General features: G+C 40.1%; 1 protein-coding gene across 7 annotated transcripts in view; it reads left to right on the plus strand.

The window, feature by feature from the left end:
* The window catches only part of LNX1 (ligand of numb-protein X 1), a 159,938-nt gene that overhangs the window by 132,474 nt on the left and 2,800 nt on the right, over positions 1–24,664 (plus strand). For 6 of the 7 annotated variants that reach the window (XM_016119589.2, XM_036227933.1, XM_016119591.2 and 3 more), the window contains 5 exons: positions 2,210–2,412; positions 4,879–5,250; positions 16,352–16,486; positions 20,724–20,901; positions 22,297–22,525. In XM_016119589.2, coding sequence (XP_015975075.2) covers positions 2,210–2,412; positions 4,879–5,250; positions 16,352–16,486; positions 20,724–20,901; positions 22,297–22,525 — 1,117 coding nt within the window. The remainder of the gene's footprint in view (positions 1–2,209; positions 2,413–4,878; positions 5,251–16,351; positions 16,487–20,723; positions 20,902–22,296; positions 22,526–24,664) is intronic. The other variant, XM_016119594.2, reaches the window with a different exon arrangement.

Raw genomic sequence — 24,664 nt, forward strand, 5'->3', positions numbered from 1 at the left:
AGTGCTTACCAGCTGCATAACCCTGGCCAGGTCACTTCTCTAAGCTTTGGGGTTTTGTCATCTAAAAAAAAACGGGGATAATACTTATCTATTTCATAGGATCTATTTCTTAGTACTAAACAAAAAGCTGTGAGTGCAAATCGTTTAGCTCAATGCCCAGCATATAATAAACTCCTCACCAATACTATTATATCCCTTAGTCCTTGAGTGAAGACAAAATATTGAACAATTTTATTTCTTTCCAGAACGACACAAGTTTGGCAGTTTAAAAATTACATTAATTCTCCAAGGTCACTAGGCTCTCACTGGCATGGCTTAATTAACCTCATTTAAAGTGTGACTGTGTCTGTCCTTTTGGACTGTGAATCAACATCCTTGAGTGGTTTAGGTTTGGGAGTATGGTTTCTGTAAATCTGGAGGGAGGGAGGGTGGAAAAGGAGGGGGAGGAGAGAAAGAAAATCAGCAGCTTTGATTATTTCTAAATCCTTATTTACTCAAAATATATATTTTTTAATTTCCACTTCCTTGTCACCAGATCTGTTGCAACAAATGCTTGTGGTGTACCCTACCTAATGTAATCAGAGTAGTTTAAACATTAATTGAACTCAATCACCCTAGTGCTGTTAGCACCAGGAACTGACAGATTAAGACCTCCGCCCACAGCCTCACAGCAAAGTCAATCACTTACTTTAAATCTCAGTGGAGGTTAAAGCCCAGCACTTACAGTGTTTCTGGCTTCATCTGGTAGCTAAATTGCTTTGTTTATCATGTTCTACAATACTCAAAAATTACTTTAATTCTTTCTGTATTGTTCCTAGAGTATTGAGTACCCTTTAAGAACTCATAGTTCATTAGGGACTAAGGAAGGTCATGTGTTTTGAAAATAGTCACAAAGACTGCATTATACAGAATCAAGACTGTAGTCTCCATTTTCCCAGATAACATAATTGAGGAGACTCTTCTGGCAGAGGCAGTTGTCAGCAGCTAGGGGACAGAGCATCTCCATACTCCACACCCAAACTCAAGTCTCAGGCAACTTGGGAAGAGGGCTCCTTCCACCAAACTGGGTGTAGCCCAGCCAGCATTTGATGGCATCACCTCTGTGCACTTCTGTTCTAACTGAGGTAGAGAGCTGCGCCAGTCAGCGATGCCGGCTTATAGGTCTATAGGGCAAGTCCCTTGTGGGTTTTTCACCTGGCTGTGAACCTTTGGCTCCAAGGAAACCTGAGGGAGGTGAGAGGAGGATGGGTCATTAGGAGACCAGGATTCCGGTCTGACTAACTTTGTGACCTCTAACCAGTCACATGACTTCTCATCTTTGAGCGTGAATATCCTCACTTGTAAAATAAAGGTTTGACTTGCAATCCAGTTACACAACCACTGGAGCAGGTCTTCCATTTGTGGAGATAGAGAGAGCATGAACTATTTTATGGGAAAGGAGAAACTCAGTTAAAAGATAAAGTTTGAAAATACCAGCCTAGATGACCTCCGAGTCCTTTTAGCTCTGAGTATGTGTTTCAGGCAGATCTGAATGAATCTCTTAATGCCACCAGTTAGGGCTGGGCCTCTTATTTGATCACGAATCAGGCTGTTTGTTTTATTGACAACAGTGTCCAGTAGTGAGGACTAGTAAGTCCTTATGCCTGAAAAGCAGGGAATTTCAGAAAGAAATCTTCAAAATGATCTGACAGGGCAGAAGAGCAGGTTCTATTTTATCCCTCAATAAAAATGCAGTCTATTCCATAAAGACCTGTCATTCATTCATTTATTCATTCATTTCTGTTTACTCAGTAAACATCAGCTGAAGTCTTTTGTATGCAGAGATCTATGGAACAGCCAGAAAACATGTCTTCAAGGATCTGAGAGTAATAAGGATCTTATAATAATAGATGGTTGGATGTCATGAGAAATATAAACCCTTATGGAAAATGGGATGGTTAGAGAAAGCAGGGAAAGAGGGATTGGTGCAGAGTTTAATTGGAAGGGATCATTTCATGCAGGCCCAAAGGAAAAATTGGGTTTAGTCCTAGGATGAAAAACATTCCAGGCAGAGAAACTTTGCTGGCACAGAGGCAGGGAAATGGAAAACATGTACGAGGAACAATGCATAGTTTAGTTTGGCTGAAACCAAAGCTTGGCAAGAAGAAGAGTGGTTGGAAATGTCCATTGGGTGGGCGTCTTAAATAAATACTGTCTTGGTGCATTTTAGTCTTTCCAAGGTTGTATCACCTGATTCCAGATGGTGAAATTACCAGCATCAAGATCAATCGAGTGGATCCCAATGAAAGCCTGTCCATTAGGCTTGTGGGAGGCAGCGAAACTCCACTGGTCCACATCATTATCCAGCACATTTATCGTGATGGGGTGATTGCCAGAGATGGTCGGCTACTGCCAGGAGACATCATACTAAAGGTAGAGACTGTGGCCGCAGGGCCGTGAAAAGGGGCCTAACAGAAATCACGTCAGAGCAAATAATTGGATGGATGGGTGGATACATGGATGGATGTATGGATGGATGAATAGATGAAGTATTAAAACGAATGTGGAACAGTCACTTGCCACAGTTACTATGTTGATGTGCTCTTCATATGAGATTTGCAATTTGCAACTTAATTGAGATTGGTCTTTGTCCCTCTCTGTCTTTCTCATTCTTTCACTCACCTTTCTCTCTGTATACAAATATTTCTTTCTGTCTCTACATCATTTTGTCTCTGTCTTCTCTTCCTTCCTCTTCCTTCTCTCCTCTAGAGCTTCTTCTATCCCCCCTTCACGTTCTCTTCTCTCTTCTTTTCCTCTCTCTCCTCTCTCCTTTCTCCTACTTTAAGTAACAATAACATAAAGTAATATAAAACGAGCATATATCTTTTTAAGTTGTTTTTAGAGTAGATTAACAGAACATTTTGTATTTTATCTAATCACTCACATTCACACACCACGCTAAAGTAAATTTCCTGTAGCTTAATGGCTCTCCATGAAAAAAAAGTAATCCCTAAGCTTTGCCCACCAACCCTCTGACATTGCAGGGGAGACAAGCAGTAGAACAGAATACCTTCGGCGTTACTCTCCTCTGAGGCTTGACTGAGGTGAAGGACATAAGAGAGGAATCTTCAGAAAAAGAGAAAAGATAAAGGAAGAGTTGTTATCACACAGAAGTCAAGCATGCGCCAAAAGTGACAAAAAAAATCTCACTCTGGTCATTTATTTTCTACATGGTACTCGGATTACCATTTCATCCCATCACTTTTAGGTTGCCAAGGGTCCAGCTCCTGATACATCACGAGCTGTTTCTTTGGCCAGAAGTTCTTATTCTTTGGAATAAGAGGAGAAATAATTTAAAGCAGTCATCATAGAAACACTGAAATTCTCACTGGCCTTCAAGGGTGGAGTACAAAGCAGGGCCCATCAACCTCAAGGTACAGACAGTGGTGTAATCGGTGACACTCTGCATGGCGTCCTCTCAGTTCTAGTGGAAACTATGCAGCCTGGGAGAGTTATATAATAAAACATTTTGATTCTTATGGCCTTCAACTGGCTCTTGCAGACAAAAGGGCTGCCAGGACTGTTTAGCAGGCGACCCTGACCTTCTCTTGGCCTAGATGCGATGGGGAAAACAAGACACAAGATAAAGAGATAGAGCAGAGGGAGTTCTTAAAGCTCACCGGTGCATGGGCAAAAGTGGTGAGCCCTGTCTGTGCGGGAGGGAGCCTCCATCCCTGAAGACGTAGCAGGGAACCGGTGATTGTGCACTGCAGAAAGGCCTTTTAAAATCTCAGTGCAGAGCTCTTCTAGCAATTGGCTGCAAATTCAGGAAATCTTACCAAACCATAGAAATTCAAGAAGATTGTTTCTTTTCTGCAGGGCCTCCCTCCTTGAGCATAGAGTGCAGTGCTGCTATGAAATTGTTTTCTTCCAGACTAGTGACTACCACTAGGGGCCGTGGCCTTAAGGCTGGGCCTGCTTAGCCAGGGTAATTAAAACCAGGAAGCCCTGAGCAGCCTCAGTCTAGCAGATCCTTAATGAGGCACAAAAGAGAGGGTTCAGCTTGAGGACATTTAAGTAGCATCATAAAATAATCCGGTCTTTCAATAAAAGAGCCCAGAAACTTCTATTCACATCAGTTTATTTGAAACTGGAGAAATGTTTGTTTGCTTCGTTGAGAACATGGGCAAGAGACCTTGCAGGCCGCCTTGAAACCTGGTTCATTCTCTCTATGTCTCTTTCTCTATCTCTCTTCTGTTTTCTCTCTCTCTCTCTCTCTCTCTCTCTCTCTTTCTCTCTCTCTCTCTCTCTCTCTCTCTCTCTGTCTCTCTCTGTCTCTGTCTCTCTCTCTGTCTCTCTCTCTGTCTCTCTCTCTCACACACACACACACACACGCACACACACACACAGAGTAGTGGGGCCTGGAATTTTAATATGGGTGACTCAGAGAGAAAAATTCATTTGGAGATTTCTGGAAAGAAAATGTCAACTCAGTTTGAATTGAATAGCACTTTAATGTAGTCATTTGAGCTTAATGGAAAATTTTCTGTTCTCTTTAGCCTTTTCTTACTTTTTCTTCCTTTTCTCCACCTCTTCCAACTAAAAAATAAATTTGGCAAGAGAAAGGAGAGTTAGGATTGTATAAATGAATTGGGGGGCCTGCGTAAGGACAAGGTTGAAGAAAAATGGTGTCCACTGAGAAAGACCTGAAAAGGTGGTGCAGGTGACATGCAGAGAGAGCAGGGTGTGAAGTAACGTGGGGCAGCGTGGGTGCTTAGACACAGGATAAGGAAACAGAGCAGAGGGGCCTTGCGGAGGGGTCTTGGGGAGTCTGTGGGCCTAGGCCTTCTAGGGAGGGTTGTGGCAGGTGGAGCTGACTGCTGGGTTCCCTCCCCCCAGGTCAATGGGATGGACATCAGCAACGTACCTCACAACTATGCCCTGCGCCTGCTGCGGCAGCCCTGCAGAATGCTGAGACTGACTGTGCTGCGTGAGCAGAAGTTCCGAAGCAGGAGCAACGGGCAGGCACTGGACCCCTGTGGACCCCGGGATGACAGTTTCCATGTGATTCTCAACAAACGCAGCCCCGAGGAGCAGCTTGGAATAAAGCTGGTGCGCAAGGTTGACGAACCAGGGGTATTCGTGTTTAACGTGTTGGATGGTGGTGTGGCGGACAGACACGGTCAACTGGAGGAGAATGATCGTGTGTTAGCCATCAACGGACATGACCTTCGATTTGGGAGCCCAGAAAGCGCAGCTCATCTAATTCAGGTAGGTCACAATTTATTCTAAAACTCCCAGCATGAGTGGGAGTGCTCATTACCCTGACCACCCACCCTGTTACCACCACATGTGACATTTCCCATTTGAGGAGTAAAGATCAGAGGGCCATGTAAGAACATTCATTACTCAAGCAAATGATGTGATGTGTCTTGGGGTCACACACATTCCTAGGTGTTACCCATCCAATTTGATGCAAGTAAATACATTGGGTTATGTCCTACAAGCTCACCAGGTTAAAATCACTCAAGGTCAGCAGGGTTGTGTCATCCTATACCTGGTAAGTTAATTGCAGACCCAGGGGTAGGTCATTTCAGATACATCTGGACACAGCCAAGACATCCTGTTGCACTAACTGGCATAAGAAGCTGTGTGTGCACCCTCTGGAGAACTTGTGGACAGAGCCCACTGAAGGACTGGCTAAGGCTAAGCCCTGTCTCCATGGCTATGTCCAGGCCCCCTGGAAAGCCCACAAAAACTCAAGTATAAACTTGAGAGGAAGTCCCCTCATAGGAGAGGTTTATAAGTTATTGATCATTCAGGCAAATAGAGTTTGAAATAAACTGACATTGGTTCAAACTAATTCACTTTCCAACTGATGTAATGTCATCAAGCCCCAGCATGCATCTTGTTGACTCTGGTTGGATCAGCTTGGGTTTTTCTAATGTTCACTGAGTTGCCAGTTTTATTCTTAGAACAAGCTTTGTTCTTTTCATATTCTGAGCAATTCATTCACTTCATTAAAACAATAGTATTAAGTTTCTGCTGCTAGCCTAGCTCTGGGTTAGGTGCAGAGAACAGAGAGACGATGACTCTCAAGCTGCTCTGTCAAAGGAGCCCACATCTAATAGGGAACATGGACTTTTTCTAAATGACTGCCATATGGCATAATAGTTCCATAATGGAGAAATTATGCACTGAGCCGATACAGATAAGAAGCAATTTTTGCTTGGATAGGCCTCAGAATTCTGCTGAGGAGGAAGATCCTAAACTGGGGCTTTGAGGGATAGGTGGATGAGGCAGGGAAAGGCATTCTAAGGAGATACAACACAGAAGAACATTTCCCTAAAAATCTGCTAGGGAAATGGTTAATACCTGGAGCATAGTGTGTATCATAAGAAGCAGCAATAGATTAGGCAGGAATGGTAGGCAAGGGCTAGATCATGTAGAGTGCTACAAGCCATGCTAAGGAACTCAGACTTTATTCCCAAGGCCATGGGGTGTAACTGGAAGAGTTCAAGAAAGGAAGTGACATGATTTTCTAGAAAAATCTTTTTGGAGGCAGTAGAGAGCTAATGGGAAAGGGGTGAGGTTAGTGGCAAGAAATATTTGCAAGTATCTGGCACGTCATATCAGCTTCCACCTAGTGACAGAAGTGAATTTAAGAACAAAGTTAGCATCAGTAGTTGACTGAAACTTTTACCAAGTTCTGTGCAGAATGACAGTCAGAAAACAATATGCCCTCAAGGACTTATCTAAGTACAAATAAATCTCCCTACCCTTGGGTTTCAGCCGTGGCATTCTTCCAGGTGTTGGCAACATTTTCACTATTGTGTGTGTCTTATCTCACTTCTTTGAGGAGAACCAAATGGTGAATGATGCCGTCATTTTAAATGTAGACAACCTGAGGCAGAGGTTAAAAGGGGACTTAACCTGCTTGTTCCATCCGCCAAAATGGGGTGTGCACATGATGCCTTGTCCCCTGAACTGTGGCTCTTGGTGGTGTCCCAATTCCAAGGTAATTCTCAGCCTGATAGATCATCCCAGCAGGGCACAAGGTCATGTATGTAGAAAACAAAAGAAAAGTTACAAAGAACGTTTCTCTTCTGGAGTTTATGCCATCTATTCCCAAGCTCATATACCTAGCCCCAACTTCTCCTCTGAACACCACACTTCACACCCAAACTACCTGCTTGGTTTTTCCATGTTGCCTAAAAGGCATCTCAAATTTAGTGTCCAAAACTGAATGCTCGGCTTCTCTGCCCTCTACCCCCTATCAAACCTGCTCTTCCCTCTGTCTTTCCTGTCTCTGAAAATGGCACCACCATCTACCCAGTTACCTGGGCCAAAAAGAATCTTTACTGTTTCAACGTCTCCCTCCCACAATCCACCTCTCACTATCTCCATGGCTTCCATCAGCTGGGCCACTATCTACTCTGGTTTGGGCCACTATAAGAACCTCTTCACTGGTTTCCTTGCTTCCACACTTGATCCTCTACCTCTGCTCTTAGCAGTTAGAATGACCACTTTACAAAGTAAGTCCCATCATGTCCCTCTCTTGCACTCAGCCTCTGATGCATCTTAAGATACTCAGATTAAAAATTGCAAAGCCATACATAATCTGGCCTTTAGTTATCTCTTGAATTTCACTCCCTAAGCAAAGGGGAAATTTTCTAGTATTCTCCCCTTTGCTTACCCAGGCTCTGTCGCATTGCCTTCCTTCTACTCCTCAAACATTTCAAGAATTTTTCACCTCAAGGCTGATGTTCTTGCTGTCCCTCTGACTGAAAGAAATCTTTCAATTATCTACATAACTCATTCAGGTCTCTCCTAAAATGTCATCTCCTCAGAGAGGCCTTCACTGACAATCTCACTTAAAATAGCATCTTCCACCTTTAATTCTATATCCTCTAATCTACTTTACTTTGTTTTTCTACCAGCTAATTATTATTACCTGCCAATATAATATAATATAATATAGTAGACTGTTTTATCTCAAGCACTTTGAGAAATGCTTGCCAATAGTAGACACTCAATACAGATTTGTTGAATGAATAAATTGAGTCAAATTATAAAAATGTTTAAATATATAAAATATAATTTACACATTTCATCTCATAGGGATTTTTTCATCAAATCAAAGCACCAGGTCTACTTTTCTATGCTATTTGTCCCCAAGATGAGATCTCTGTTTTTTTGTCCCCTTAAATTCATTCAGTTATTATTGGCTGATCATCTTCTATGTGCCAAAAGAAATGTAGTACAATAAGGAACAACATTGATACAGGTCCTGGCCTCACAGAGTTTGGAACATATTCCCATATCTGATCTCAAATACAGTCAAGCCAGCATTAAGCAGGTGGTTACAGCCTATGTGTGCCAATGAGTGAGAGCAGAAAATAGACAATGTTTATAAAAACGCTAACCCATGAAAAAGGAAGAGCCCTTGTTGTTTTTCTTCATGAAGAAACTGAATTCTAAGCATGATTTTTTTTTTTCCTCTTTTAAAACTAGACTTTTGGATATCAGGTTTTTTGTGTGCATTACACTTGCAACTCCCTCTGCAGGTCGATCAGTGCAACTTGCATTCCAGAGACACTGCCAACTACACTTCGCAACAGGCAAAACAAAAACTCCCTTACTCATGTCATTCGGAAAATTTGGCATTCTAAATATGATTACATATGATATTCTACTTTTATAGATTAGTAACAGAAAAGGATATTTTTTTCCCTGAGAAAGTTAATTTATGAAATCTTGCCTAACAGTGGAACTTCATAAAAGATTCTCCTGCTTACTAAACAAAGCCAATGTGCTTTATAAGCAGAGGAAGAGAAATTTTAAAAATGGGCAAAGCTAGTTGGAAACGATGGAAAAAAAATAGAATTCTGGGAAAACCCAGTTAGGCAATCTCGAGGGTGGATTTTATTTATGTGATACTTGTAACACACACCAGGCTGGAGGCATTAAACTAAGTACCCTTCAAAGGTTGAAACTGAAATTTCCAACCAATCCTTGGCTACATTGCCCTTGCACTTACTCCATGAATCATATTTGCCTTACAAAGAAATTCCCAGACAACATGTTCTTTTGGTCATGTTTTCTCCCACAGTACCACACATTCTGCCTCTCTACATTATTTCAGGGAAAACTTATTACAGAGAAGCCACAACTGTTTTAAATTTGACCGACTTTACATATGTGGAGTCCTAACCTCAGCTTACTCAGCAGCATCCCTGGGTGCCAGACCCCAGAGTTAGGGAGACTGAGAGTCAGGCTCCTCAAGAGGAGGAATCCTAAGGAGACAAGAGCTTCAAATACAGGGAAGTTGACTTATTTAAAACTTAGCACAGCTTTACTTTTCTCCAAGTCAATTTAAGTTTTTTGAGCACCATGGCCAAAATACCTGTGTGAAAGAGACAGCTTCGTGGAACTGTCTGGTATCATACTTAAAATGAGAGAACAAAGAAATATGAACCAAAGATTTGATACCTTAGGGGAAAAAAGACATCTCAACATCTGAAACCTCGGAGATTCAAGATATATTTATTCAATATTCAGTATAAGAACGATTTATTCTGAGAGTTATGCTTGTGTTGAGATGCTCTCATTTATCCGCAATTCTGGATCAGTGAGTTCATATTTACTTAGTAGTTCAAATATATACAATTAATAAGTGAAGAAATTATGGATTTCAAGTTTGAGTATCTTCCTTGTGCCTTTTTTCCCTAGGCAACTCCCAGACTTGATGCAGAAACTAAAAAAATTCAAAGCCATTTTTAGTGGTGATGATAAGATGGGTTTTCATTAATACTGACATATGTGTGACTTTTTTCCCCCTTCACATGAATTGATATTGAAATGAGAGGTTATTTCCTCAAAGAATAACTGACAACCAGACTCTTTGAACTTTTAAAAAGAATGTGATAGGTCTTTAGACAGAGACAGAAAGCAAATAATGGACTACTCATGTTACCTACTTTTGTTCTAAATAAGTAATTCCAGGTCATGAGTTCTACTGCATAACTGGAAAAAAGGCAGAAGTTCATCCCCTGGAACTAGTAAGACTTGTCAGTGAAATAAGACCTGATAGATCTGCATGTTTTTTACAGATCAGCACAGCTAATATAGAATCAAATCCCTATTTAAACAAATTTTCTTAGCATGATATTATAATAAATTTAATGTACACATACTAAAACATAGATTTAAAAACATTCTTTTTGAGCCAAATTCTTATAGTCCAAATGATTTTTACATAAAGCTGAAAATTTCATGCATTCAGGGGAATCTTGAAACTTCACTACTCTTACTTCAGCCCATATGTTTCCCACATGCATGTTTTTTTCTTACGTGGAAGAGAATTAATCATGAGAGTAACTTCTAGATACCATAAAAGAAATGGTGTTTGAGGCAAAGGAGTAAAGTCATTCTGATGACTCAGCAGTCAGATTCAGGGGACTCAAGAACTAAATTCTTATTTTGACCTTATCACTGACATTTTTTAACCCTGTATATGTCATACATCATCATCAGTAATTTCTTATCCCCTAAAATAATCGTGCTTCTGAGAACATAAGGATGAACATGGAGCCACGGTCTAGTGTAAAAAAATATACCAAATTGCTGTCTCAGATTTCCCTGTGTGTCCTGGTCAAACCCAAAGGGCCCTCTTCACCTCTTTTCCTCAAAGCCTCCTTAATTTCCTTTTTTCTTGGCCAGACTCTTGTAGCTCTTAGCTTACTGAAGTAGCTGCCACCTTTCTAGCAGAAGATAAAAACATTTTTTTAAATGTGCTTTGCTAAAGTTTCAGTGATGAACAAATCGACACGTACTAATTTTGCTTTCGCCAAACTCATTTTATAGGAGCAAGATCAGCTCACAGTGTACCATTAACTCATTCTGGATTTAGGTTTCTGGAGCCCCCAATTTTTTTCTCAATGAGAAGTATTTTGTTTCTCCAAAGTTCTCCCTGGAAGGAGAGTTAGGGCAAGGACTTTGTTTCTGTGCCTTATTGTGTAGTACGTTGCCAGGTCAACAGGAATAAGTGATGACTTTGGTGTTTTTTAGCATATCAATTAGTAACCCCATTCTAATTACTCCTGTTGTCTGGCTAGCCAGGTAGGGTCTGTATGCCATACATGATCTCAGAGCTAGGCTGCATTGCTGTAATGTAGTCCATAGTGGGGCCCTGCAAACCTTGCCTTCATCTTTAAATTGATCAGTAATGACGAAGACAGACATCTATGGAGTCCTTGGCTTCATAGAACACAGAGACAATCCCCTATGCACGTATGAATTGGCAAAATGGGAACTCTTTCAATGAGATTCTGGGTGCAGCTTGTCTAGTAGTAAAAAACAAAACCCTACTCCGTGCCAGTCAGACAAAAATTGCCTTCTAGGTCCACTTTGTGTGTGTGCGTGTGTGTGTGTGTGCGCGCGCACACGCACATGCACATACACGCGCACATACATGCTATTCAACCTTATTACAGTCTAGAGTTCATCAAGTTTTTCAGATGACTTGAAAACATTAAATATTGAAAAAACTAGGAGTATTTGACCTGGAAAGGAGAAGCTCTAAGGGAGGGCAATGAGTTATCTTTAAATAGGGTTGTCACATGGAAATCGATTTTGGGTTACCCTAGAGGGCATGGCTAGCCCCAATGGGCAAGCAGGAGAATAGCAAATTTAAACTCAACCTGAGGACAAACTTTATAATTAGTGCTATCTAAAAAATAGCCAATACTGCCTTGAGATACAGTGAGTTCACTGTCATTGGAGGCATTGGAGTATGAGCTGGGTTACACACAGCAAGGATTTTGTAAGGGAATTGAAGCATGGGCTATAGAGAAAATGCTAGATTAGATGATGTCTGACATCGCTTCCATATCTGACTTCTAACTTTATGGAAACAGCTCCACAATTCCCCAGGGCCCTGGAAGCATAAGAGGGATGAACTGAGAATGATGCTTGAGCAGTTGCTGGAAGGGAGACAAAAGTGGGACGACCCCAAACAGCACAGAAAGAACCATCGCCGCGGAAATATATTGCAAAGTCAAACTAGATTGTCTCTAGGATCCTTGGAAAAGAAACCAGTGGGGAAAGCAGATGCAGGATCAGTTTTGTTGTTGTTGTTGTTTGTTTGTTTTTAAGAAATGATCATTAAAACCTCTGATATTAATGGATGGAAAGCTAAGCTGAGACAAGCTCTCTAATCAGCTTAAATTCGATTTATAGCGCTCACTTCTGAAACAAGAGGGCCACTAGTCAAACAGGGGTCTCCTGTGAGCCTACACTGTGTTATGAAGGGTGCTGTGTACATGGTTTGCCTGCTCTGAGCAGCACCATCTCAATGCCCAATAGTCCCTTTGAAGTCCTCCTGTTTCAAGTGTTTCTATAGCATAACGCCTGAGGCATTGGGGGCAGACATAAGTGTGGTGGCCCTTCACCTGAAACTTTATAAAACAAATACAAAAAACATAGTAACTGAACCCACATGAATTACATGCAGTTTACCAAACATTTAAGCATACGTATTCATGCATGTATAGATAGATGATAGATAGATAGATGATAGATAGATAGATAGATAGATAGATAGATAGATGATAGATGATAGATAGATAGATGATAGATGATAGATAGATAGATAGATAGATAGATAGATAGATAGATAGATAGATAGTAAAGCAGCAAATAAATTTGGTTTAACTCCAATCCTCCTTTACGAATGAATAGGTGAAGGCTTTGGCTGGGTGACCTTGAAGTACAGGTATTCTATCAACTCTTGCTCTGCCTTTAATTATCATTGACCCTCTGAACCACCTCATGGGCCCATACAATGTCAGGACAGTAAAAAGACCACCTCTGTTCCAATGTATAGCTCTGCAAAATGCCTCTTCTGGCTCTTTATGCAGTGGCATCTTTGATTTTTCCATCTCTCTGCTCTGTGAAGTTTCTGGTCTATGTTGCATCCTGACAATATGAGCAGTTCTTATTAGCTATAGTAAATTTTGTAGGGAAAAGAGCCATTTCCAGGTTGAACATGATGAAACAAGACACACTCTCAGAGTCCTCTTTCCAGCTATTAGAGATGGAATTTTATTATTTTTAAATGGGCCAAATACAAATGAGGTTACTGGACTATGGTTCTCTTCTGTGACCTATACTTAGTCTCATCATATAAATATTATTGGCAGTTTTGAATCATATCTCAAATGCATAGAGAAAAATAGGCATTAAGCACAACAACAAAAAACAAACCTTTCCATGAGAAATGCTACTCAGTTTTAACCCCCTGGTTTTCCCTGAATATTAGAATTTTCCTATTTTGTTCAGCTAGAAGTCATTGGTTCTACCTCTAGAAACTCTAATGTGTGTTATCCATAACTCTTTCATGGCACCTGCTTCCGACTGTCCCCAAGTAGGACTAGCTCTGTGATGACAGGAGCCATGTCCCCAAGCCTCCTAGTGTAGTGCCTGGCCCAGAGCCGACATAGGTCACTTGTCAGAGGACAGAATGGCCGCCAACAAGCTAAGGTTCACAGGGGAGAATGTAGGTGCCATCAGAGTCCCTTATGCTTAACTCAGGCAAAGGAGAGAGGCAGTTTAATGCCTTGGACTCTTGGAAGAGAAAGGAGTATATGGTACAGCAATCAGGCTCTGCAACTTGTAACCACTATATCCAGAATTTGCCTAGAGCAAAACTGAGGATGTTTAAGGGAGAGAAGCAAGGAAACTTCAAGTGAAAGGCTCTAACTCTCACCATGTCTTCTACTTGAGCTTGCCAGAAACGTTAAATAGTCCTTCTGACCAAATGTAACATCTTAAGAGATGAAAGAGGGAGGCTATTATTCTACCTCTATCATGTAACATGCTCTTGCTTTGAGGGTTTGTTATTTAAATGACAAGTCTAGTGCACCTCTCTTCATGGTACATACTTTGTGGGTATAAAATAAAGAAACGAGTTTCTGCCATTCTCTCCTTCATTCTCTCTGTGTCTTCCCTTCACCACCCTTCTCACACTTCCCTATTTCATACCAGATTCACATCCATGGAAAGAAAGAGTCTCTGGTGCTAAGGGCTGTTTCTCAACATTGAATCCAGCTGTTCCCGAGAGTTAGAGCCAGAACAAACACATTAGCCCATTTTCCATCTTAGACTTCAAATACTAGGAAAGAAAGTGCATCAAATAGAGCCTCCCTGAGAGCAATTTATAAGGTGGCTGGTGAGAGCCACGGACTCAGCCTTATAGGGAATTTATTTCCACGTAAATTGATGCCAGGGTTATTTATTGGAGTATTCTGCCTGCCAACAACTTGATACCAAAGTCAGCATTTGAAAATCCAGTGAGAAATTTGTGCTCGAAAATGTGAATTAAATAGCTCTTGCAGACTGTTCCTTGACATTTTGGATTTTGCCTGGCAAGTTGATTTGACATGTAAGTCTCAAATTTTCTCAACTTTTATGAAGTGGTTGGGTCATGAGACTTTGCCTGGTCCAAAGTGAATGTGCTACAATACACTGACCTAGACACAGATCCGTTGCTGAAATCCCTCAAAATGTTGGAGTTTCCCTAAAGATAAGCAAATTTAGGCTCAGCCATCAAAGTTTTGACTTGAATGTTTGCCACTTCTTATCTCTTAATAATTTTTGCTTCAGAAAGTTTCCAGAGATAACCTCATTAAGATAAGTGAGGCTTATAGTATACAGAAAGAGATAATTATTACAAAAATACTCTTCCAAGAATTGAATTTAATTGGCTAATACCATAGTTCGTGTCAACTTACTTCATTATTGTTTCCTGGGCTTGTTGTTTTTGTTCTGTTCTGACAAAAGGTTTTTATGTGATGGGAAACACCAGGGAATTCAAGATGGGCAGAGGAACAGAGGAAGGGCATGTACCTAGTTACTGGGGAGACCAGCATACATATGGCTGGGCTTTATGTGAAGAAAAATAAGTGAAGGACTTGAACTCTCTTGTTGGGTCCTATTTGGTACGATTTTCTCAACTTATGCAAAACGAATCAACGGGCTCACCATCTGCTGTGGCATTTCCAATAGACGCTCTTATGGTGCTTTGGCAATTGTTTTCTAAATTCGTCTAATTTACAACTACCCAAATGATGACCCCTGAATTCTAAGAGAGCCCTGAGGAGAAATGTGTATTAATATAAGAATATAAAGTTGTAAAGTTTTGGGCTGGTCAGTGTTGGAAAATAGTGGGGATCCAATTTCACCAATGGGGTTTTATTGCCTAAGGTTTTTAAAACAAGGTCCCAGTTCCTGAGACTGGGAGTGAGGTATGTGCTGGGGGAAGGAAGATGCAGAGAGGCAGGAAGTAAATATTTCTACTTCCATTGTCTGAGGTCATGGAGAAGAACATGGACTTTCCATGATCTCCTTTCATGATCTGACTTTTCAGTGGTCTGATAACCACACCTGTGAAAGAAGGCAGGCAGGCCAATGTCTAGCTCTGCTTTGATGGTGAGTGGTCAGGGCATGGGATGAAGAGAGGAGCCCCTAGAACTTCTCACTTCTCTACCTTCCTGGTCCCCAAACCTAGTCTTTTTGGGGGGAACTTTCTAATAAAATCTAGCCATACCTCAGCCACTATCAGCTTTTACTAAAGTGCTAGATGAGGTTGGGTGGTTACTTCAGTGAGGGGTGGGACATCAGGGAGTCCTGTTTATGTATGTTCACAGGTCCAAGGTCTAATCTATCTGTCTTGCAGATCTGGAGCCTCAGTAATCAGCAGTTCTGGAATAATGACTCATGCTCTCAGATACACATGAAACTCATCTGTGGCAGAAAGCTAATATGTAAATTTATGACGTGGCATGGACCTTTCCAATAAGCAATATATTTGCTATTTGGAGTCCAAATGTGTGTGTGTGTGTGTGTGTGTGTGTGTGTGTGTATAGCAGAGGGGACTAGTAATCAGAATGAATAATAGTCACATAAAAAATAAAAGACCAAGGCAAAAGCTGTGTTAAAACCTATTAAGTCATCCCTGTGTTTCTAAAGTGCTCCTCTTTTCTAATGCCCTAAATGTCGGAGACAATCATACTCAGGATTTTCTCTTCCTGTAGTGGTAGTGTTGCTGCCACCAACTCTATTTCTTGTTCTGTACTGTTTACCTTTGGTCTTAGACTTTTGGTCTGAGTTTCAACTGGGCTATTTTATTCTATCTGGAAAAGTTTTCAGACATGGCTGTGTGCAATGGAGCTATTCATTAGATAAAGGATAACTTTAATATTCTTGTCAAATTACAAAGGGTAAAACCAAACTCACATTTTGATAAGTCCCTGGTGCTGGATGCTTGGATGGAAGCTCTGAGAGTAGCTAATGCCTGTGTCTTTTCACCTAGGCCAGTGAAAGGCGCGTTCACCTCATCGTGTCCCGCCAAGTTCGTCAGCAGAGTCCTGACATCTTTCAGGAAGCCAGATGGAGGAACGGTGGCAGTCAGTCCCCAGGGCCAGGGGACAGGAGCAACACTCCCAAGGTGAGGCTCAGCCAGGGTCTGTCCAGTGCTCCTGCAGAGAGCTGTTTCTTAGGAAGGCTGCACACTTTAAAATTTCTAAGTGTCATCTCTGGACTTCATCACTTAAACACTATGTGACTTGTCTTGTAAAACTAAAAGCCCAAAGTCCCTTCTTCCAGATCTGTTGAGATAACCGGTGTCTTCCATCTAAGCGGGAGAGAGGAAGGTACAAAAAAGTTTTAGAACCTGATCTTGTGGACCTCATATGGAGACCTAATTTCTAGTCTAAGCCAAACGTCATATTTTTTTCAACAAGCATTTTGTTTAAGGGCTGTTTTCCATTCACTTTGGAATGAAACAAGAGGTATACTTGGCTTCTGGATTTGAAGTTCCCAATCTTCCTGAAAATTCATAATTCCTCTGCTATTCTTAGTTCTTTGTTTTTGCAGATGGATGCCAAAGAATAATATAAACACTTGAAGTTCATGTACATTAGGGAATGGTGGGGATTGGGGCAAATCCGAGAGCACATGTCCATCTCATGGAATTCAAATCCAGAAAAAATTTAAACTATGGATGAAGCAGAATACATCTGTAGGCAGAATGCATCCTTCAGGCCAGCAATTTGCCGCCTCTCTTTAAGTGAGAGGACTGAGCCCCATTTCTATGTTAGTTTGTGGCTAAAATATCAGAGGCAGAGAGGTAACCTCTCCATTTGGATGGGTGTCTTAAGCAACACAAACTTTGTTTAGACCAGATTTAATGAAGCCTATTGCGTTGACTTGGCACTCTATTGTGATGGCAATGCGTTTCTAGCCATCATTTCTTCCAGGATCTGGTTTCATTAAATCACCTATAACTTAAAAAATAAAAAATAAAAAACTCTTATAGGCAGTCCATTCTTTTTGCTACAAAAATTTGGGAATGCCCGCTTTCCACATCAGGCTGTTCATTTGGAATAACTCAAGATTTTGAGTTTTTGAGCAATGTATGCAGAAACAATACTCAAAATTTTGATTGTGGAACATCTCTGCTTTGCAGGCTGTTAATTACACAGACTACAAGGCTATACTACCTCCCCTTTCTCCAGCCAGCCTTGCCCCATAAACCCTTAAATTCCAGGTTTATTTGCAATAAGCAATCTAGACAGACTAAGTACCTCCTGCTAAAAATTTTATGGATAATGAATTACTGGTATCTTTTCACTAATAAATACCATTAGTGTGTTTAAATTTAATTGATGCTGTTAATCAGTTTATTTGCTTAATTAGTTTTAATCTAATTATAGTTTAATGAACTATTCTAGTTCATTAAATGAGTGGACTAAAAATGAGGCTTCCACCAGCACTGTGGTTTTTTAATCCCTTCCTCCTAATTAGCATGAATCATGGGAAGAGCTAGAATGGGCTGATCAAATTTTTGCCGCAACTCTGTCATGTGTTCAATTCTTGGAAAACATACATAACAAACTGGCCTAGTGAGAAATCGTAATTATTTTCATTTTAATTCATATTTCCTTTGTTTTCCTAAAGGAATATCTGGCCAAATGTATACATTATTCAATGAATATTTATTCACAACAAAATAATTAAAGCCTTACTAATTCCTATAACTGGAGTGACTCAGTGTAACTTCTGGAATATTTCATAAAGCATGTATTTAGTTAACACTTTTTTTAACCAAAATATTCTCAGGTAGAAGTCATATCTTCCATTTGGTTACATGTTTTAGCCACAGGTTTTTGCAGTATGTGAACATTCTTACCCATTTCAAAGACGAGATCAAAGGAAGCTTGAGTAATTACGTGGTTACAAATCTCATAAGCTAATTACTATCGGAAAAACAAAAAATAAAAAATGTTCAAGCTTATTACATAGAAAGGCAATTAAATTATTGGAGTCTTTTTTTTTACCCGAGAAAATACTGTAAATATTAATAAAACCCAATATTGACAGAATTGTGGGAAATCAGCATTTTCACAATATACTGGTGAGATTATAAATGATAGAACTGTTTCAAAGGTAATTTATCAAATCTTTCAAAATGCAAAATGCCAAGGCTCTTTCATTTAGCCATTGTACTTCTAGGACATTAGTCTAAAGAAATAGTTACACAAATGCACAAGATATGTGTGTCTAAGGATGTTCACAGTGTCATCGTTTAATTTTGCAGATTATAAACAACCTAAATGGTCATCAGTGTAGGGTATGATATATCCACAGGAAGCACCAGGCAGCTGTTGAAGATACACACACACACACACACACATACACACACACACACACATTTTCCAGAGCACTCGATACTGTGTTTTAGACTTCACTTTGGGAGATTGAGCAACTACCCTTACAATAGCCCTGTCCCCCATGTAGAAATAATGAAATTAAGCCCTTCTTTGTACAGATAAGGGGTAAATGCTTTATGACTATCCCCAGGAATGCGCTGAAACAAGGCAGCCAGTAGGAATCTGAGTTTAGAACTCTTGCCGAGTTGAGGCATTTCAGAACTGCCTGCATCTCCAAGCAGGGCTCTTTTGAGAGATGTTTGTGATTAAAGGGCCACCCTGCATCTAACTGATTTTCAGAAGGGAGAGGTCACGTACTGGGAATGGATCTTGAAAGCCTCTCTAAAGCTACCCCCTTGGCCTCAGCCAGAGTGCTGGGGCCATTGTGTTCATAGCATTATTTGTCTTTTGAAATTTTTCTCTGAAAAAAGTCCTATTTCAGTTTTACCGCCCTCATCTGATAACCATTCTCTTCAAGGCTCCTTAAGATTCTGAGGTTTATAAACACAGCCCAGAACTTACAAGTACTAATCGTAATACACACCTTGCCATAATTATTCATAATTTCTGATTTGTTATTCTGTTACAACCAAAAACAGTTTGGGGCAATTTGCAATTTATCCATCTGTTTATTCAACAAACATGTATTTACTATCTTCAGTGTGCTAAATTCTATGTTCAGTGCTAGGGATACAGTAATAGGTCATTATTAGTGTATACAATAAGGCCATTAAAACAGACATGGGTAAGCAAAACCATAGGAAATCATGAGATAATAAGTGCACAAAAAGCCTAGGCTTATCTTGCTTCATAAAGAAGTGTTTACCCTGTGCATCAATAGTTCTATATGATGTAAACCATCGTATGTACAAAAGTTTATTTAAATATAATTCATCTGATTTGTTGAACAGATAATATATTCATAGGCCTCAAATGGAAAGTCTATTAAGAAGTCTCTCACCTTCCCTCTCTACCCCATGAAAATTTTTCTTCCAGTTTCTTTATGAAAATACAAATAAAAATTCTCATCTCTCCCTTTTTTTAAACCAAAGGTAGTATGCTTACATTTTGTTTTGTACCTAGATTTTAGTGTTTTAAAATTTTTCTCTCTTTATGTGCAACCGTAAGCTGTTTTGAGCAGTAGACTTCTTTGAGGCTTGATTGTGTTATATTTTTTTGCAGTGCATATGCCCACCGTCTTAGTCCCCAAGGTCACTGCACCAGCAGAGAATATATTTTTAGAAAAGTATATATTGATACGTATTCATTGAAAAACAGTGCTCTTGACCTATATTATTGCTTCAAGATAATGTTACATATAGCTTTGCATGTTTTTAGTCCGTGTTGTTGACCAAAATCAGTTCTTAATTTGCTATTCAAGTGTATGCTCTATTTTTATATGTATATATTTTTATGTAATGAAGTAAGAGTACAACTGACTGCATATTATTTAGAAATGCTAAAGCAAGAGTAAAGATGCTAAAAGGAGGAACCTAATATTAGCGTTTCTAGCACATCTATGAAATCCATTAGTTTTCTTTGAAGATTTCTAGGATTACATGGATAAATTGAACTAGGACTACTTAAAATAGCAACTACTTTTTTAAAAAAAATTCCTGATATTCATGAATGACAAGAGTTTTATGAAATAGTGATTCACTACTATCAGGAATATATGAGGCACTTGAAAAATTCTGGGTACAGTTCACTTTTTATGCTAATATTTCTCCAGTGGTCTCCAACCTTCCATTTTCACTGGTCCTAATTGAAATGTTAAATTTCTCTGAGTCAGCATATAGAATTTGGAATAATGTAACTCAGGGTGGAGGGCAAAGCAGGGGTTTTCTATGTGTATCTCTTGGTGAGACCAAACGCCATTGTATATTTATGCAGTTTTGGTAGTTTCTGTTGGAGGAAATGCAAACCCACCCATGAACGAATGTGACAAGTTTGTTTTTCTGTCTATGCCTTTAGCCCCTCCATCCTGTGGTCACTTGTCATGAGAAGGTGGTAAGTGTCCGAAAAGACCCCAGCGAATCTCTTGGCATGACTGTTGGAGGCGGAGCAACACACAGGGAGTGGGATTTGCCTATCTATGTCATCAGTGTTGAGCCTGGAGGAGTCATAAGCAGAGATGGAAGAATAAAAACAGGTAAAAAGTAGAGACTTAATATTCTGTGGCAGCAGAGTGTTAAAAAGAATTAGCCATTTACTGGATTAAGTAACTGTTTCCAGAATTCATGAGAAGATGTGAGAGTGATCTGGCCAGGACATGTTATCCATGGACCGTGATTAATTCGAGTATAGTTGCTGAACTGGATTTCTGTGAGGGTGCCATCTTGCTTGCTAGTCAAGCAAGTACCTGCAAACTATGCCAAGAATAGCTAAATGGCATAATTTGGTTCCATTCATTCTAAGTGATTCTTTGCTGGATTGATTCAGTGATGAAACTACTTATGAATTGTTCCATTTCATGGATTGGAGAAATAATTTGATAGATCTTGATTGAATAAATATTAAGTGGAAGTGCCATGCTATAGGTACTTTCCCCTCTAGTGAAATTATTTCATTACTTTAATCTTATGTGTCTTAGACCACTCTGAATGAAGATGTCATATGTGTATTCTTAATAATACTGTCAATTCACATGAAGGAGTAGCTCAGATGGTTGAGCAATTATATCATTTAAGGGTTCATATTCAAAAGATAAGATGTTAAGTTTCTGAGTACAATTGCTAATCCTGTAGAGCTACAGGGGGATGGCATGTTAAGGGACTCAGTTAGCCAACGTAATAGTTCTTCTTTAGGGGTCAGGAGGGACTCGAGGCCTTTCCCACCTTTCTCCTATCTTTTTACTCTTGCTATGGTTATTCTGTGTGAAAAAGATATGCTCGTGGATAGAGAATAATGAGGTCAACCAAGAAGTGACTTGTGAGAGAACATGAACAGAGGATTATATGATGTAAGGAGATGGTCCAGCACATAGTAGATACTTAACCAATGGTAGTTTCTTAGCATCTTTGCTATGAATAGAAATGTTGTTAATCTTTCTTTCTACCTTTAAGAACAGAGCCCCAGGCCCATTTTTCTTAACTGCTATAGACTCTTCTGCCAGATACTCTCAGGGATAGTTTCTTATTCATTCATTTAATATTTATTAAGGGTGCCTACCACATGCTAAGCTCTGTGCAGGCGCTAAGAGCTTTTGCCAAGTGCTTTCCCTTTGTGCTAAAAATAAAAAATGGAGTGAAAAAGTAGGTTTTCTCTTATTAAATAGTAAATGAAGCTAACTTTTCTCTCTCCCTCCCTTTCTTGGCAAGAGTCAAACACCAATGAGTATGCTTTAGAAACCTCCAAGCACAACTTACCAATGCTTTGGAATGTGCACATAGTTCACCATTTACTATTTGAGAAACCAGCCTCATATCAATACGAGGCTAATTAATGACATGCCCCTCACCCTTACTGCTTCCCTGCCCCTTTGCATTTTATACACAGAAGTTCCTATCTGCACTCTAAGGGTGGCTTCTGCTTCTCTGACCATTAGGTGACATTTTGTTAAATGTGAATGGGATTGAACTAACAGAGGTCAGCCGGAGCGAGGCTGTCGCGTTATTGAAAAGCACATCCTCCTCAGTGGTTCTTAAAGCTTTGGAAGTCAAGCAATATGAGCCCCAGGAAGATGACAGCAGCCTAGCAGCCCTGGACTCCAACCACAACACGGCCCCACCCAGCGACTGGTCCCCCTCCTGGGTCATGTGGCTGGAATTACCACGGTGAGTGCTAATGTGACATCTTGGGGAGGTGTGGGAGGAAACAACTACATTTCTTAGACTACTCTTCTACTCTCTTGGGCTGATTCATGGCACTAGCATCTTAATGAACCCCAGGCTTGATTGTGGGACTATTTGAAATAATACACCCCCTTTTTTTTTTTTTTTTTTTTTTAACTGAAAAGGCATGCAGACATCCTAGAGCAGGGACGAAAGCCTGGATGTTAAAACATTCAACATTCACGTTGAGGGGCCCACAGAGCTGCCATGTACCGTTGTTTTCATTGTCCATGCTACAAGCAGCTTAGCTAACAGGGAGAGGAGGCCAAAATCCAGCCTGTGTACACGTACACACCCTGGCACAGGGGCAGGATCAAGCTCTCCCTCATTTGCTAGTGGCAGCCCTAGGAACTTGCATGGAGCATGACTCTTCTAAGATTTTACCTCTGCAGCTTTTGGGTGGCCCTGGCTAAACATAAAGCAACGCAGAACACTTTGCCTTCACCCACGTTTACACGTGTTGAGGATGTGTCTCAGGTCTCCTTTGTTTCTACACTTGTGATGTTCTTGTGTAACAACTTCAGGAAGCAGCTGGGTTGTCATTTTAGTGAGATGTATCCAGTCTTATAGTGAAGCCATTTAACTCTCACAGACACTTCAGGATTTGAGGGGTGGCCTTGCTAAATGGCTATATACAGAAGTTAAATATTGGGGTTTGCTCACCCACATTAGAACATAAACTCTTGGTCTTCAAAAGATTGTCTTACTAATTCCAAATACATGATTCCTGTTAAATATTAGAGTCACTGAAGATGATATGCTGGCTAGGATTAAAAGCAGGATGTTTAGTTTTAGTACATTTTTCTTGAGGGTGGAGATAGGTCAAGCCTCTCATTTTCTTTTAAAAATTTTTACACGAGGTTTAAAAAAACATCTGACTCAAATACAAACTGACCTAGATTCTTTTTGACCCTTCACTAATTGATACATTTTAAATGAGTGCATATTTAAACAGTTGAAAACAGCACTGAGGCAGTTTTAAAATCTTTAAACATTTTAGAACCAAGACTGCAGTGTTACTTTAACTGACTTAAATCTTTCTGAAGCTGAAATCTCTTAATACAGATCACTTTTTTTGTGTGTGCTTGAAAGCTATTTTGTTATATGATCAAGGTTTACATAAGATGGCAAATATAAGAATCTTTTTACTCCAAATACAACCAAATGAATGGCTTTCTTTCCCTCACTTTTTGCCACTTGGCCTTGGGAGAGCACATCTGCTCTTGCCAGTTGTCTGGATTTTGCTCATTTCCTTTAAAAGAAGAGTAGAAAGGCAGCATGAAGTAGTACTTAAGGAAGTTCTGCTAACAGCCAGCCTGCTTATTTCTCGTTATTCCCGCGTGGACTGTGTGGTTTGCCCATCAGTGGACCACTGTGGACCCCAAGGCTCCTCCATTAGCTTGGTCTGCACTCTACTGCTGTGGGCATCCTCTCCTCCATCTTCCTTGACTTCCACTGCCTTTGGCAGTTCTCCCTCATTATCTAGTGACTCAGTTTTAAGATGGAAGTTGCATTTGTTTTCAAGTCTCCAAGGTGTTAATTTTTAAAAGCAGAAGTGATATAACTAAAACGGTAGGAATATCAATTGTTTATTTTCACAATCATGCTGCATTAACAACCAGCTGTAAAAACCTGTCAGTAGCAGACAACAATGTACACATTTAGCCATGAGTCTGTGGGTCTCAGGCTAGGCTAGACTGATCCTGGCTCGCCATGTTTAGGTATTTAGGATTTGGCTGGCTGTGGTAAAAATCTCACTGATCTTATGGCTGACTCTAGAATCAGAATAGGAAAGTACCACGAAATTATGCAATTAGGGGTATAAATACCAGGACAACTTGGGGCCATTAATGCAATTATTTGGTCACAATAAGGAAGAATGAGGAGCTATTAGTTGTTCTAGACATGCTGCATTTGAGATACCAGTGGGACCTCCAAGTATGATAAACATGTCTAGAACAGAAATTCCCAATGTTTTTGTCTCAAGATCCCATACACATTTACGAAGTGCTGATGATCCTAAAGAGCTTTTGTTTATATAGGTTATATCTAATATTTATTATAAATTAATCTGAGAAATTT

This window comes from Rousettus aegyptiacus, unplaced genomic scaffold (assembly GCF_014176215.1).
Source record: "Rousettus aegyptiacus isolate mRouAeg1 unplaced genomic scaffold, mRouAeg1.p scaffold_m13_p_10, whole genome shotgun sequence".
In the NCBI taxonomy this organism is placed as follows: Eukaryota; Metazoa; Chordata; class Mammalia; order Chiroptera; family Pteropodidae; genus Rousettus; species Rousettus aegyptiacus.